The sequence below is a fragment of the Dryobates pubescens genome, chromosome 20 (genome assembly GCF_014839835.1).
Source record: "Dryobates pubescens isolate bDryPub1 chromosome 20, bDryPub1.pri, whole genome shotgun sequence".
Lineage (NCBI taxonomy): Eukaryota > Metazoa > Chordata > Aves > Piciformes > Picidae > Dryobates > Dryobates pubescens.
The window spans coordinates 16,589,708-16,603,106 of NC_071631.1; the positions used below are offsets into that span (position 1 = coordinate 16,589,708).

The following is a 13,399-nucleotide window of genomic DNA, read 5'->3' on the forward strand; positions in this document are numbered from 1 at the left end:
ACTCTTTCTTCAACTCAAAAGGCTGGCTGGGTCTTGGCGGGGGGGGGTGGTTTTGTTTTGTTACTTTTGTTTGTTCTGTTTGTTTTGGTTTGTACCTGATGGTGGCTCTTCTGCAGAGGACTGTAACTCTAGTGGCTTGAATCTGTAAAAAACAAAAATTGCCTTTGTTTGGTCCAATAAACCTTTGAATAGTTTATGTGGTCTGCGGCTCGTGGTCCCTGCCTCCAGCTGCTTTCTCAAGGGGTGTGTGTTGAAAGCTCTGGGGTTTAGGTGAGAGGTGCCTTTCCCCCTCTAAATGATTCCACTGGCTTCCTTCACGACAGAGTCAGAACACTGATGAAAGTCAGGGTTGTTTTTTTCCCCCCCTGTATTTGTGCTGGAGCAATGCAGCAGGCTCCTGGTCATGCTCGGCTGCAGAGCAGTTAGGAACACTCCCGATGCAGAGCTCTTCTCAGGGTTTGGGAACCTGGATGTCTAGGAGCTCCTGAGCCAGAGATCTGCTCTCACACACCTATGCTTTGCTGCCCCAAACCTCCACTTGATTGTAAATGTCTTACAAGGGCCTAAGGGAGTTAAGTGTGCAAATTCAATTGCCTATCAAGAAGAATTAGGCTGCTTTGAAAAGCCTTAATTAATCTATTTTGTTCAGCAATGAGTAAAATCCTGTTTGCCCTCCTGAATCCAAATGGCTTTGAGGACTGCACTTGGGGGAGGGGAGAATGATTGTGAATGGAGTGGGTTTGGGCTGAAATGAGTAAGCAAAAAAACCACCACCAAACCAAGCTGGAGCACTAACAAGTGGCTTTGCAAGGTCACCTTTGATAGGAGAAGCTGCTTCTTTCTATCAGTGTCATGGTTTTGATTCCCTGCTCTTCCTTCCCAGGCTCGTTTCTCTCTCTTTATCTTTGTTTTGCTCTCCCTTTGTTGTTGTAGATTATGCAGCACAGAGCAGGAACAGCAGGAACAGCTTTTTTTTCCTTTCTGGTTTTGTTTTGTTTCCCCCAAATGCAGAGTCAGGATTTTTAAAGCTGAGGGGAGGGGGAAGCCAAAATGCATTGATGTCGTGCTAAGAACACCGGGGTGAACATCGCCTGTGATCTTGATTTTGGGGCTTTGGAGGCAAGGGAAGGGGCCTTTGGGGAGGTTTCAGCAGCGTTAATGTCTGTGAAATAATGAGCAAGGGATGCAGACCTGCATGGAGCACTCCCAGCTGGCAGGCATTGCAGGCAAAGCTGTGTATTGAATTTCTCCAGAGCAGCCTGGAAATGTGCCCACGGGTGCCCAGCGGTGATCTGAAATGAAATATTGATCACCGAGGACCATGCTTCCCCTCCTCTTGTCTGGAAAGGGCAGTGGCATGCACACACACACACAAAGTACAGAAGAGCCAGACAAACCCTGGTGTTTGACAGCCTGTGGCCACAGCTTTTGTAACCGAAAGATCCCACCTCATTATCAGGGTATGTCTGGCCTTAGGACAACTGCCTTTTAATTGCAATAGGAAAGAACTGGCAAATGAGCTTGCTTTTGCCAGGATCTGCTTGGGGCTTTTTCCTGCCCTGCCTGCTGCAGTGGTGATGAGAGGACAGCCTGCTGTTCCTGCTTCTCCTGGGGCTTAGTCCAGGAAAAGGGAAAACGCAGAACTCTCCGGCAGGAGCTCCACATGCGAAGGTTCCTCCCCCTTGTTCCTGTCTCCTTCCACTGATCTTGTCTGTGGTGGTGCTGCTTCTGATGTGTTGATGCTGTCCTCTCTTCTTTCCAAGCAAAGACTGTGCCCTGGTTTTGCCTGGCAATGAGTATTTCCAGCCCTCCTGTTGCTGGAACAGCCAAGGGCTTGTCCACACAGGAAGAGCAGGAAGCATACCCCAGGGTAACTGATGGCCTGCATTTAAATGGATCAATTACAGTGGATTAAAGTCCTGTGTGGAAAGCTGTGGCAAGGACAGAGGACTCTTGACAGGGTGAGCATGAGGAAGTAAAAGTCAGTGTCTTTCTAGCCCAGGAGAGGTGTAAAGATGCTAAACTAGCAGGAGGAGCTGGGACTGCAGCAGACCTGTGCTCTGAGCTGCTGAGCTATGGCTGACTTCTGTTCTGTCATTCCAGGAATTCTGGCCCCACAGTCAAGTAGGGGCCAAGTGAGCCTTGAAGTACTGGAAACTGCTCCTCCCTTGTTACAGCCATAAAGCACCACACCCTCATTAGTCCTTCTAATCTCACACAGGAGAGTTGGGCATGAGGTGTGCTAGGCCATACTGCAGTCTGAGCTCAGTCAGGTAAGGGATCTGGCAATGGGAATGTAGCAGCCCATGGCCACCCCCGACTAGGGCCAAGCTGCACATTTGTTTTGCCCTGAAAAATGAGAAAGCTGCATCAGTTCATGAGCTACCTGCAAACAACTGACCCTCCTGTGCTGCCCACATTTCTGTGTCTGAGTGATGCTCCCTAGCTGGATGACCAACATAAGCCCTCCCATAAAGCTTCCTCAAATCAAGCCCTGTGACAGATGTCAGTCTTTGTGCTGCATGCAGGACATACAATGGTGAACTGCTTCAGGGTAGGGAAAAAAACAGGGTATCATCTGTGATGGGGAGAAGGGAGTTAATCATTTACTGGGGAGCTTTCTAGGGATGGAAATCTGAGCTAGGTGGTCCCCTGGTCAAGCTCTGCCCACACAGACATCATCTTGTTGCTGGCCTGGCTACATGAGTCTATCTGTGGCAGATGAACTCTTGAATCAGAGCAAATTTCTGCCTGTGATCTTAGGCTCCAGTGGCTGATCAAAGCCATGTCCACACTAGGAAGTAGTCTGGTCTCTAACCTGTATCTCCAGAATGAAAGGACACTGCTTGCTGATGAAGATTAATCCAGTTTGATGATGGGAGTCTGCTAAACTGGGATGTGCTGGTCTCGTGAAATTCCACACCTCAAGTTATCTTTGAGACTTGGAGCATAGATAAGCCCCAAGGAGCTCCAAAGCTAGTGTTAAAGCTGTCTGGTTTATCTCCACACTTAAAGAACTGCACAGAGTTGTGCAGGATGATTGGATAGATGGGAAGGTGGAGGAAGAACCAGAGGCTATCTCTCTCTTATCTCACATGGGCAGATTTCCTGCAGCCAGTAAGGGTTGTAAAATGACCTCCATTTGGCTTCATGTTTCATTTGACCATGGTGTTCTTGCTCAATGTGCCTTCTGGGGACTGGCTATTCCTACTTCTCCTTTTCTTCTTGACAGGGTTCAGAGAGAGCAGCTGGCTGCCATCTTCAGGCTCATGAAGGAAAAAAGTGACACATTTGGAGAGATGTCTGAAGGAGACATGAAGGAGCAGCTCAGACTGTATGATATCTGACCATGCAGCCAGTGCTGTGCCCAAGCCATCTTGGCCCTTCTTATGCAGGACACTGGAGGCTGTAGTGCTATAAACATGTTTCAGTAGCTGTGTTGCAGTTCCAGTTTGTTTTGCAGGAAACTATAGGCCTGAGATATTTCAAAACACTTGTTTTCACCTTTCTTTTGTTGTTTTACCTTGAAGAGCTATCATGATATTTTCATCTCCTACAGAGTTGGGTTTTTTTACCTCTTTCTGGCTGGGTCCCAGGTCTCAGTTACACAAAGCAGTTCAACTCACAACTTTTTTCCTGGCCATGCTTTGTAAACATGAACTTTTAAACCTAGTCTTTAGTAGTTTGACATCTAAAGGAAACCAAAGATGATAGATGTAAAATGAATGTAAATCATAGGATCATAGAGTAACATGGGTTGGAAGGGATCTAAGGAGGTCTGTAAGCTCAACCTCCTGCTCAAAGCAGCATCAGTGGTGAGTCCAAGCCAGGTTACTCAGAGCTTTACCCTGTTGGGTCTTGAAAGCCTCCAAGGATGGAGACTGCACAATCTCTCTCCTGGCAGAGAGAATTCTGAACCTACAGATAGAAAACAAATAGCCAAAGGCAAGGCATTAATGCTCCTCACCATGCCATTCTCATCTCCTTGGAAGGAAAGCTCCATCCTCCTTCATGCTGACTCTTTGAAAGAAACCCGAGCTGGTTCCAGCTGACCTCGCTGAGCTCATCTTCACACCCGAGAAGACAGCAGCTAACACCAGCCTGGAAAGAGAAACATCTCTTCACCTCTTGACACTGGTAACAGTAGGAAAGAAGGGGTTTTTAAGCTGGATTTTTCACAGGGATGATTGTGCCCAGCTCAGATCCTGCTCTAATACAAAAGTGATGTGGGAAACTACACACTGAGGAAAGCTCCTGTGAATTTATCAAGCACTTGGAACGGTCTTGAAGCATCCTTGGATAAGAGCAGATCAATGAGCATTCCCAGTTAAAAGTGAATATCTTCTGGTGTACTTCCCTCTCCTGTGAAATCCTGTTAAATACTTTATGAGCAGGAAGGATTTTCTCAGTTTTAGTAACTGCTGACAAAGAGAGGCAATACTTTCTGACCCAGTTTTAGGGAATGATCTTAGGTTTGCTTAAACCTAAAGATTAGGTTTGCTTTGTTTTGTGCAATCCTTTCAAGTCTGGGAAGCCAAACATCTCACTATCTGGTCACTGTTTCCTACTACAATACATTCTGTAACCCCATACTATTTGGCTCTTAAGAATAATTTTATCTCCTAACTGTTTTCACTTAGACTCATACAATCATTTTGGTTGGAAGAGCTCTTTAAGATCACCAAGTCCAACCTGTGTGAAAATTACCTCTTCTTATTCAACATAAAGGGATTAAGTGGCATAAGGACTCCCATGATATCAAAACATCATGCTTCCCACATCCCTAAGCCACAATTTCCTTTGTCAAGCTGTGCAAAGAGAGAGAAATGTAGAAAATCTGTGCGTGGAATTTCTCCCTAGCTCAAAACCCAAAGCAGGATCTTTCCCAAAGCTCTTCCTGAAAGCAAGCACAGGAGAGCTAAGGTTGAGTTGATTTTGAGTCTTTGCCTTGCAGAATTTACAGTTTCTTTCCAAAATATTTTTTATATCTCTTCTTTTCCATTTGGGCCTTCCCCAAATAAGGAACATTTCAGGCTGGGAGGGGGGAGGGAATTTCCTCCAACTCCTCATCTCCACGTGATGCCAGCAATGCCAACACTGAATGAGGCAGAGCAGCTGGCACCAAACCTGTCCTGCTCATACCAACTCTGAGCAGTGTCACCAAAGTGTTAAGATGCTGGTGATGAGAACAGAGTGGTGAAAGACCTGTCAGATGAAGCTCAGTAGAAAACCCACTTCCCAAGACACGAAATAAAGAGATGTTTGGATGTAAAGCCCATGGGGTACAGTTGGTGCATTCTCCCTGTGTGTAGTTACCAGGCTGAGATGTTTGGATGCAAGCCCCATGGGGTACAGTTGGTGCATTCTCCCTGTGTGTAGTTACCAGGCTGAGATGTTTGGATGTAAGCCCCATGGGGTACAGTTGGTGCATTCTCTCTGTGTGTAGTTACCAGGCTGAGATGTTTGGATGTAAGCCCCATGGGGTACAGTTGGTGCATTCTCCCTGTGTGTAGTTACCAGGCTGAGATGTTTGGATGTAAGCCCCATGGGGTACAGTTGGTGCATTCTCCCTGTGTGTAGTTACCAGGCTGAGATGTTTGGATGTAAGCCCCATGGGGTACAGTTGGTGCATTCTCTCTGTGTGTAATTACAAGGCTGAGATGTTCGGATGTAAGCCCCATGCGGTGTGGTTGGTGCATCCTCCCTGTGCGTAGCTACCAGGCTGTAATAAAGAGGAGCCCACTGGACACGTCTGTGTGAGTCTGTGGATGGCGGCGGGGAGGGAGCTGCAGCCGACTCAAGCGGCCAGCTTCTCATTTCCTTTTCCCTCTGCACTCATCAATATTTATACAGGAAATGCTGCCAGTTGCTGTGGCTGCATCTCCCCTTCTGGGTATTGCCCTTTCAATAACACTGGCTGCGTTTCCTCGGCCTCATGCAGGGCCGCGGGGCACAGCCGCAGGAACGCACCTGGGAAGCAGGAGAGCGGGGGTCAGTGTGGGGGCCACTGGGGGAAACCCCTCTCCCCACGACAAGCTCTGGGACTGCAGGCATGAGCGGGAGGATCCCGAACCTGTCCTGGCGCTGAGGAAGCTCTCACGGCTTTTCATACCACGGAGGCCTGGTCTCCCGTGAGCACCAGTTCCAGTGCTACCCGCGGGAAGCGGCGGAGCACGGCCAGGGCCCGGCGCGCGGGTGGCCGCCACTACGGCCAGCAGCCCAGGGCCGGTTGCCATTGGACATACGTGTCCCCATTTGGCACCCGTACGGCAACCCTGAGCGGGACTGAATTGTCCCTGGCCGGCCCCCGTAGGAAGACGCCGTGTCAGGGGAGGGGCTGACAGCTACGCTGCCGAGACGCTACGCCATGACGTCACCCCGCGCGGGGCCTCACAGTGACATGGCGGCGTGGGGGCTGCGCTCGGCTGGGGCACAGCGGCCGGGAGGCCCTCGGCAGCCTCCTGGCAATGTCTGGGCAGCGGGTGTGCGGCAGCGCTCCTGGCCGCTCGGAAGCAGCCGTTGCGGTCCCTGTGAGGGGGCTGAGGCAGCGGGGGCAGACCTCACCTGCCAGCCCTCCGACAGGCAGCGGGCCGGGCTCCAGCTCTCTGAGGCATCAGAAATTAACCCTTGTATGCACCGATAGTTCTCTGCGGGTCTTTAGCCTGACACAGAGTCCACTGAAGTCGTCGGGACATTCGTTTCGGTGGGTTTGTGAGAGCAGGGGAGCTGTGAAGTAAGGTGACTGTGGGTTTAGCTGTTTTTTTAGTAAATCCATGTTTAGTGATGGGCTTGGGATCTGCCTGGGCTGGCCCCTTAGGAAATGGATCTTCTGTTCCTGTACCCAAAGCGTTACGAAGTGTGTGCTGCTGTCCTCACTGGCATGCTTGGCAAGAGTGGTTCATCCTTCATAACAGGGACGGAGCTGCTGGAGTGAGTCCAGAGGAGGGCCACAAAGGTGATCCAAGGGCTGGAGCACCTCTGCTATGAGGATAGGGTGAGTGAGCCTAGAGAAGACTCTAGGGGGAGCCTTATAGCTGCCGTTCCAATACCTAAAGGGATCCTACAGGAAGACTGGAGAGGGACTTCTTGTAAGGGTGCCTAGCAGTGGGACAAGAGGGAATGGTTTGAAGCTGAGGGAGAGTAGGTTTAGACTGGATGTTAGGAAGAGGCTTTTCAGTATGAGGGTTGTGAGACACGGGAACAGGTTGCTGAGGTAGGTTATGGATACCTCCTCCCTAGGGGTGCTCAGGGCCAGGTTGGATGAGGCCTTGCACAAACAGGTCTAATGAGAGGTGTCCCTGCCCATGGTGGTGGGGCTGGAGTAGCTGATCTCTAAGGTCCTTTCCAGCCTCAGCCATTCTGTCATTCTGTGATCCTAGATCTTTGCCAAGATATGTTGTAGCCAGATTTTTGCCCTGATGGTCTTACTCATGCTTGTTCCTGACATCCCACTGAGCATGGTTGGGGTGTTAGGACTGCAGATAAGGAGTAGATTGTGTTGTCCTGATCAAATCTTGGATAGATCCATGAGCATTTTGTTCTGGATCCTCAGTGTTCTTGGATGTCTTTCTCATTGAAGCTCAGGCAGTCTTTGGGCACCAAGCAAATCTGAAATTATTTGGTTGGGGAGGTGAAGACAGGAGAAAGAGAAAGTGGGCAGAATTCCCCTGCTTTGGCTCTGTAGGTAGCTTTGATAGGGATCACAAGTTGGAAGCTTTATTTACAGATAATTTAAACGAGCTTTTTTTCCATAGATTACCTCTGGAATTAGCAAAGTTTATCTCCAGTGCATTAGCAGTGCAGCAAAGTGAAGGCCAGCAGCAAGAGGGATTGTGCCAGTGAACCTGGTAAATGCATTCCAGCATGAAGGGGTGGATTTGCACTGTCCTTTCCTTGGAAGGAGGTGAAAATGATTGTGGCCCCATATACCCACTGCAGAGCATTTGCTTGTTGCATCTACAGGGTCATTTTCCATGGTGCTTTGCCCTCTGTGCTGCTGAGGGGAGTTGTGGCATCTTCTGCAAACTATTTGCATCTGCAACTACCTGCAACTGTTTTGCATGAATTCCTCAGGGGCATTGCTCAGAATGAATCAAAGGCAAAAGGCCTCATTAATATCCACCAGAGGAGGACAAGTGGGAGTTTCCAGGCCAGCTTTGGAGTTAGCACAGCACTAAATAATTCCACTCCTTCCCACCACTCCCCAGTCCCTTGTGTCTCTTAATTGCTGCGAGCAGGCTGCATGCATTTGGCAGGGAATTCAATCCACAGTCCCTGAATTTATGACAGGCTGGGCTTATTCCCCTAAGGAGTGGTGGGAGCAAAGTTCAAGCATCATGTTGTAGATAACCAATCCATGGTTAGGAATGTAATTTCCTCTGGGGAGTGAAATGATCAGTTCTGGAACTTGCAGTGGCTGCTGGCTGCAGGGGGTTGGTGCAGTCAGCAAGCAGCGAATGCGAAGCATAAAGCAGCTCCTGTTTTAAGCTTCATCTTTGTTACCACCCCACTTGTGTTGGTGAGTCACATTTTCATACAAGGACTGTAAAGGTCAGAGAGCTGTAGCTCCATAAACCCCTTGATGTTGTAGTCTTTCCCACCTGCATTTCTCTGGAGGTTGTCTGAGCTGCCTAACCTCTGGGGAAGTTTAGGCTGGAGGTGAGGAGAAAGTTCTTCACTGAGAGAGTTGTTAGCTATTGGGATGTGCTGCCCAGGGAGGTGGTGGAGTCACCATCCCTGGAGGGGTTCAAGAGGGGATTGGATATGGCACTTGGTGCCATGGTTCAGTCATGAGGTCTGTGGTGACAGGTTGGACTTGATGATCTTTGAGGTCTCTTCCAACCTTGGTGATTCTGTGGGGTGGTGGAAAGCAGACACTGGTGTCTGCTCCCTTCTGTTTGTGGCAGGTGAGTGGTCTGGTCTTTTCTTATCTCCACAATATGACTAAAGCTTTCCTCACAGGGTTGATAGGGACTTGGGCATACTCTAGGAGTTTGACCTTTCTGAATGTCAAGGGAAGCAGCAGAGTCTCACCTCTTGAGTGCATGTTCAGACTGTGTTGTTGGAAGCAGCGCTAGGTGGTCAGAACTCCCAAAGATGAGCTCAGGAGGTGGATGTGCAGTGCTGGCACTCTGGAATTGAGTCTGACTTTCTGCTAGGATGGGAACAGAGCAAAACATGGAAGACCTTCTGATACTTTTTTTTAAGCTTTGAGTAGAATCACAGAATGTTAGGGAGGTTGGAAGGGACCTCTGAGGATCATCAGGTCCAATCCCCCTGCCAAAGCAGGATGACCTAGGGCAGGTCACACAGGAACGCTTACAGGCAGGTTTTGAAAGTCTCCAGAGATGGAGCTTCCACAACCTCTCTGGGCAGCCTGCTCCAGGGCTCTGGGCACCCTTAGAGTAAAGAAATTTTTCCTCATCTTGAGGTGGAACCTCCTGTGTTCCAGTTGGTGTCCATTGCCCCTCATCCTATCACAGGGCAAGACTGACAAGAGAGTGTCTCCTCCTTGACTCCCACCCTTTAGATATTGATCAGATCCCCTCTCAGCTTTCTCTTCTCCAGACTAAACAGCCCCAGGGCTCTCAGCTTTTTCTCATTAGACTGATGTTCCTTTTCCTTAATCATCCTGATAGCCCTCTGGTGGACACTGGTGAATCTCCCTGTCCCTCTTGAACTGGGGATCTGAGCTAGGTGTTCATAGAAGGTGCAGTCAGAGATCATCAAGTCCAACCTATTACCTAATGCCTAACACCTCCTGACAACTGAACCATGGCTCCAAGTGCCACATCCAAGCTTTCTTTGAACACCTCCAGGGATGGTGGCTCCACCACCTCCCTGGACAGCACATTCTAATGGCCAATTACACTTTCTGGGAAGAACTTTCTCCTCACCTCCAGCCTAAACTTCCCCTGGGGCAGCTTGAGACTGTGTCCTCTTGTTCTGGTGCTGCTTGCCTGGGAGAAGAGACCAGCCCCAACCTGTCTACAACCTCCTTTCAGGAAACTGTAGAGAGCAACAAGGTCTCCCCAACTAGTACCTGGTCTTCCTGCACAAGGCACATTCCTCTTTGGTCACATATAAAAAGAAGGAGTTACACAGACACCCCACAAATACAGTCCTCAAAGGAGGACAGATGATGCAAGCAACATCCCAGTGACACACAGATCTATTTAGACATCAATTCCATCCAATTGCTGGATCCCAGCCAACAACTCTGGAACAGCTTTTCCCTTTCTGTGAAGGGGAAGCTCTCTGAGATGCTTTCTTAATTGCCAAAGTAGGTCAGGAAGGCAGTGACTGAGATAGGGCTGGGTAGGGGCTGAGTCACGGTGTGAGCAGCTGCCGGGAATGCTGCTTGCCTTTGTTAGCTGCCAGATCCCATTGGGAACAATAAACTGGCAAAGGGGAGGCTTTGCACCCTTGGTTTCATCCTCATTTGTCCCAAGTGAAAGGGATAATTGATTGGGTTTTTCCATGAGAGGGTGGTGGCAGAGGTGCTGGGGGGATTGTGGCTGCTGTCAAGCTCGAAGCCAAGACTTGCTAGGGATGCTGCTATAGAAGGAGATGGAACAGCCACCTGGCCTCAGCCTGGGCAATCAAAGCAGGCTGAACACATCTCCAAAAGTGGCAGTGTGAGCTGGGCCAGACGTGGCAGGGGAGGTTGTGTGCCTTCTCCAGTGGTCACCCTTGGCCTCGCTGTCCCCAGTAGTAAAATCCAAGCCTGAGGTACAATGGGGAGCCTCTAGAGGAGCCTGTAAGAAAGGTGGGGACACAGTTTTTAGCAGGGCCTGCTAGAACAGGACAAGGGGTGGTGGTTTGAAACTGAAAGGAAGATTGAGGCTAGGCACAAGGAAGGCACCTTTGACCACGAGGGTGGTGAGACATGGGCCCAGCTTGCCCAGGGAGCTGGTAGATGCCCCAGTCCTGGACTCATTCTAGGTGAGACTGTTGCTCTGAGCAATCTGCTCTAGCTGCAGATGTCCCTGCTGACTGCAGGGGTGTTGGACTGGATGACCTTTAGAGGTCCCTTCCAACCCAAACCATTCTAGGAGTCTTTGCCTCCTCTGGGTTCCAATTTTCCTCTTCTCCAGTGGTTAGGAGATTGCAGCCCCAGCGCAAGGCAAAGTAACACTGGGAGAGAGACAGTGCAGGGTAACTTGCTGCTGGCAGAGCTGCCTGGCAGTGCTCAGTGAGGTTCTTTGGAAGCTGTTTTTTGCCACTCTCCTGAACCCGCTCACGTTTTCTTACCCAAGGCTGCTGTAGATGCAGCCCTGAAGAGCTCAGAGCCGGTCTGAAGTTTCTATCCTGCATGTCTGGGAGGTAGTGGGAGAGGAGAGGAGAGGAGAGGCGAGGAGAGGCGAGTCCGAGTCACCCACTGGGTGGTGCTGTTGTTTCACGCAGGCAGCAGAGGGGTGCTGCATGGCTGCTGCTGCAGACTCGGAGCACTCTTGCTCCAGAGGCAATTAGGAAAGCTAGGCAGAGGCGTTTGCTCCTCAGCAGATCTCTCGCGGATCCTGCCTGATGGATCTGCCTGGCTGGCTGCTCCGGAGTGACTGTACTGTGCCCAGCAGGAGCAGGGAGGTGGTTGTCCCCCCGCACTCAGCACTGGGGAGGCCATCCGCACCTTGAGTATTGTGTTCAGATGCAAGAGAGGTGTGGAGCTGCTGGAGTGAGTGCAGAGGAGGGCAAGGAAGCTGGGGAAGGGCCTGGAGAATAAACCTCATGAAGAGTGACTGAGGGAGTTGGGGCTGTTGAGCTTGAAGAGGAGGAGGCTGAGGGGAACCCTCGTGGCTCTCTACAGCTACCTGAAAGGATGTTGTAGAGAGGCTGCTGCTGGTCTCTTCTCACAGGTGATTAGTGATAGAAAAGAGGGAACAGCCTCAAACTGCAACAGGGTAGGGTTTGCCTGGACATCAGGGAATTTTTTCTTCCCAGGAAGAGTGGTCAGACAATGGAGTGTGCTGCCCAGGGAGGAGGTTGGGTCACCAACCCTGGATGTGCTTAGAGGTCATTTAGATTTGCTGCTCGAGGATATGGCTTAGGGGTGAACTTTGTAGGGTTGGGTCTTTGCCAACCTGAGTGATTCTGTGACTACAGATGGGAGGTCTCCTGTTTCCTGAGCAATTCCTGCAGCACTACAGGCTGGGGTCAGAGTGGCTGGAGAGCAGCCAGGCAGAAAGGGACCTTGGGGGTACTGGTTGATAGGAGGCTGAACATGAGCCAGCAGTGTGCCCAGGTGGCCAAGAAGGCCAATGGCATCCTAGCCTGGATCAGGAACAGTGTGGCCAGCAGCAGCAGGGAAGTCATTCTGCCCTGTGCTCAGCACTGGTTAAGCCACACCTTGAGTCCTGTGTCCAGTTCTGGGCCCCTCAGTTTAGGAAAGATGTTGAGCTGCTGGAAGGTGTCCAGAGAAGGGCAACAAAGCTGGGGAGGGGTCTGGAGCACAGCCCTGTGAGGAGAGGCTGAGGGAGCTGGGGTTGCTTAGCCTGGAGAAGAGGAGGCTCAGGGGAGACCTTGCTCTCTACAACTCCCTGCAGGGAGGTTGTAGCCAGGTGGGGGTTGGTCTCTTCTCCCAGGCAACCAGCACCAGAACAAGAGGACACAGTCTCAAGCTGCACCAGGGGAGGTTTAGGCTGGATGTTGGGAAGAAATTCTTCCCAGAAGGAGAGATTGGCCATTGGAATGTGCTGTCCAGGGAGGTGGTGGAGTCACCATCCCTGGAGGTGTTTAGGAGGAGACTGGATGGGGTGCTTGGTGCCATGGTTTAGTAGTCATGAGGTGTTGGGTGATAGGTTGGACTCGATGATCTCAAAGGTCTTTTCCAACCTGGTTCCATTCCATTCCATTCCATTCCATTCCATTCCATTCCATTCCATTCCATTCCTCCTAATCAGGACCAGAATTAGTCCCCTCCATCCCCCAGCCCCCAAGCTGGAAGCTTTGTTTCACCTGTGGGATGAGTGTTTATTAGCTCAGTCAGGTGCAGTGAGCTGTCTAGGAGCTGCTGGAGGAAAAGCTGGTTTCCAGAGCCTGTGGTTACTCTTCTTGTGGAGGCAAACACATTCCTCTGACCAGACCACCTTCCCAGAGGCCAGACTTGAGTCTGAATTTTGTTTGCCTGCCACAACATTAGCTAGCTCAGCATCAGATAAGAGCTGCAACAGTTCTTTGTGACATACAGATCATTCTTCTAGTGTCCTTGTAACATTTTTTGGTCCTTATAACTCTCTCTCAAAGACAGAACTGCAATCCTCACCAGGGAGAGGACTCTGTAGATCATTGCCTCTGCAATTTGTCTTCCCTGTCAACACCCTTTCATTGGAATGGAAACCTTTGAATAGCAGCCTGTGTGGTGTCCAGGCTCTGCCTGTGGCTCAGTTGTTGGAGTTCTGCT

General features: G+C 50.3%; 1 protein-coding gene across 2 annotated transcripts in view; it reads left to right on the forward strand.

Annotated features, from left to right (window-relative positions):
• The window catches only part of MXRA7 (matrix remodeling associated 7), a 31,698-nt gene extending 27,028 nt beyond the window's left edge, over window positions 1-4,670 (forward strand). Inside the window, exon 4 of one of the 2 annotated variants that reach the window (XM_009898033.2) lies at window positions 3,233-4,670. In XM_009898033.2, coding sequence (XP_009896335.2) covers window positions 3,233-3,347 — 115 coding nt within the window. In that variant the 3' untranslated portion in view covers window positions 3,348-4,670. The remainder of the gene's footprint in view (window positions 1-3,232) is intronic. The other variant, XM_054170356.1, reaches the window with a different exon arrangement.
• The last annotated feature ends 8,729 nt before the right edge of the window (window positions 4,671-13,399 follow it).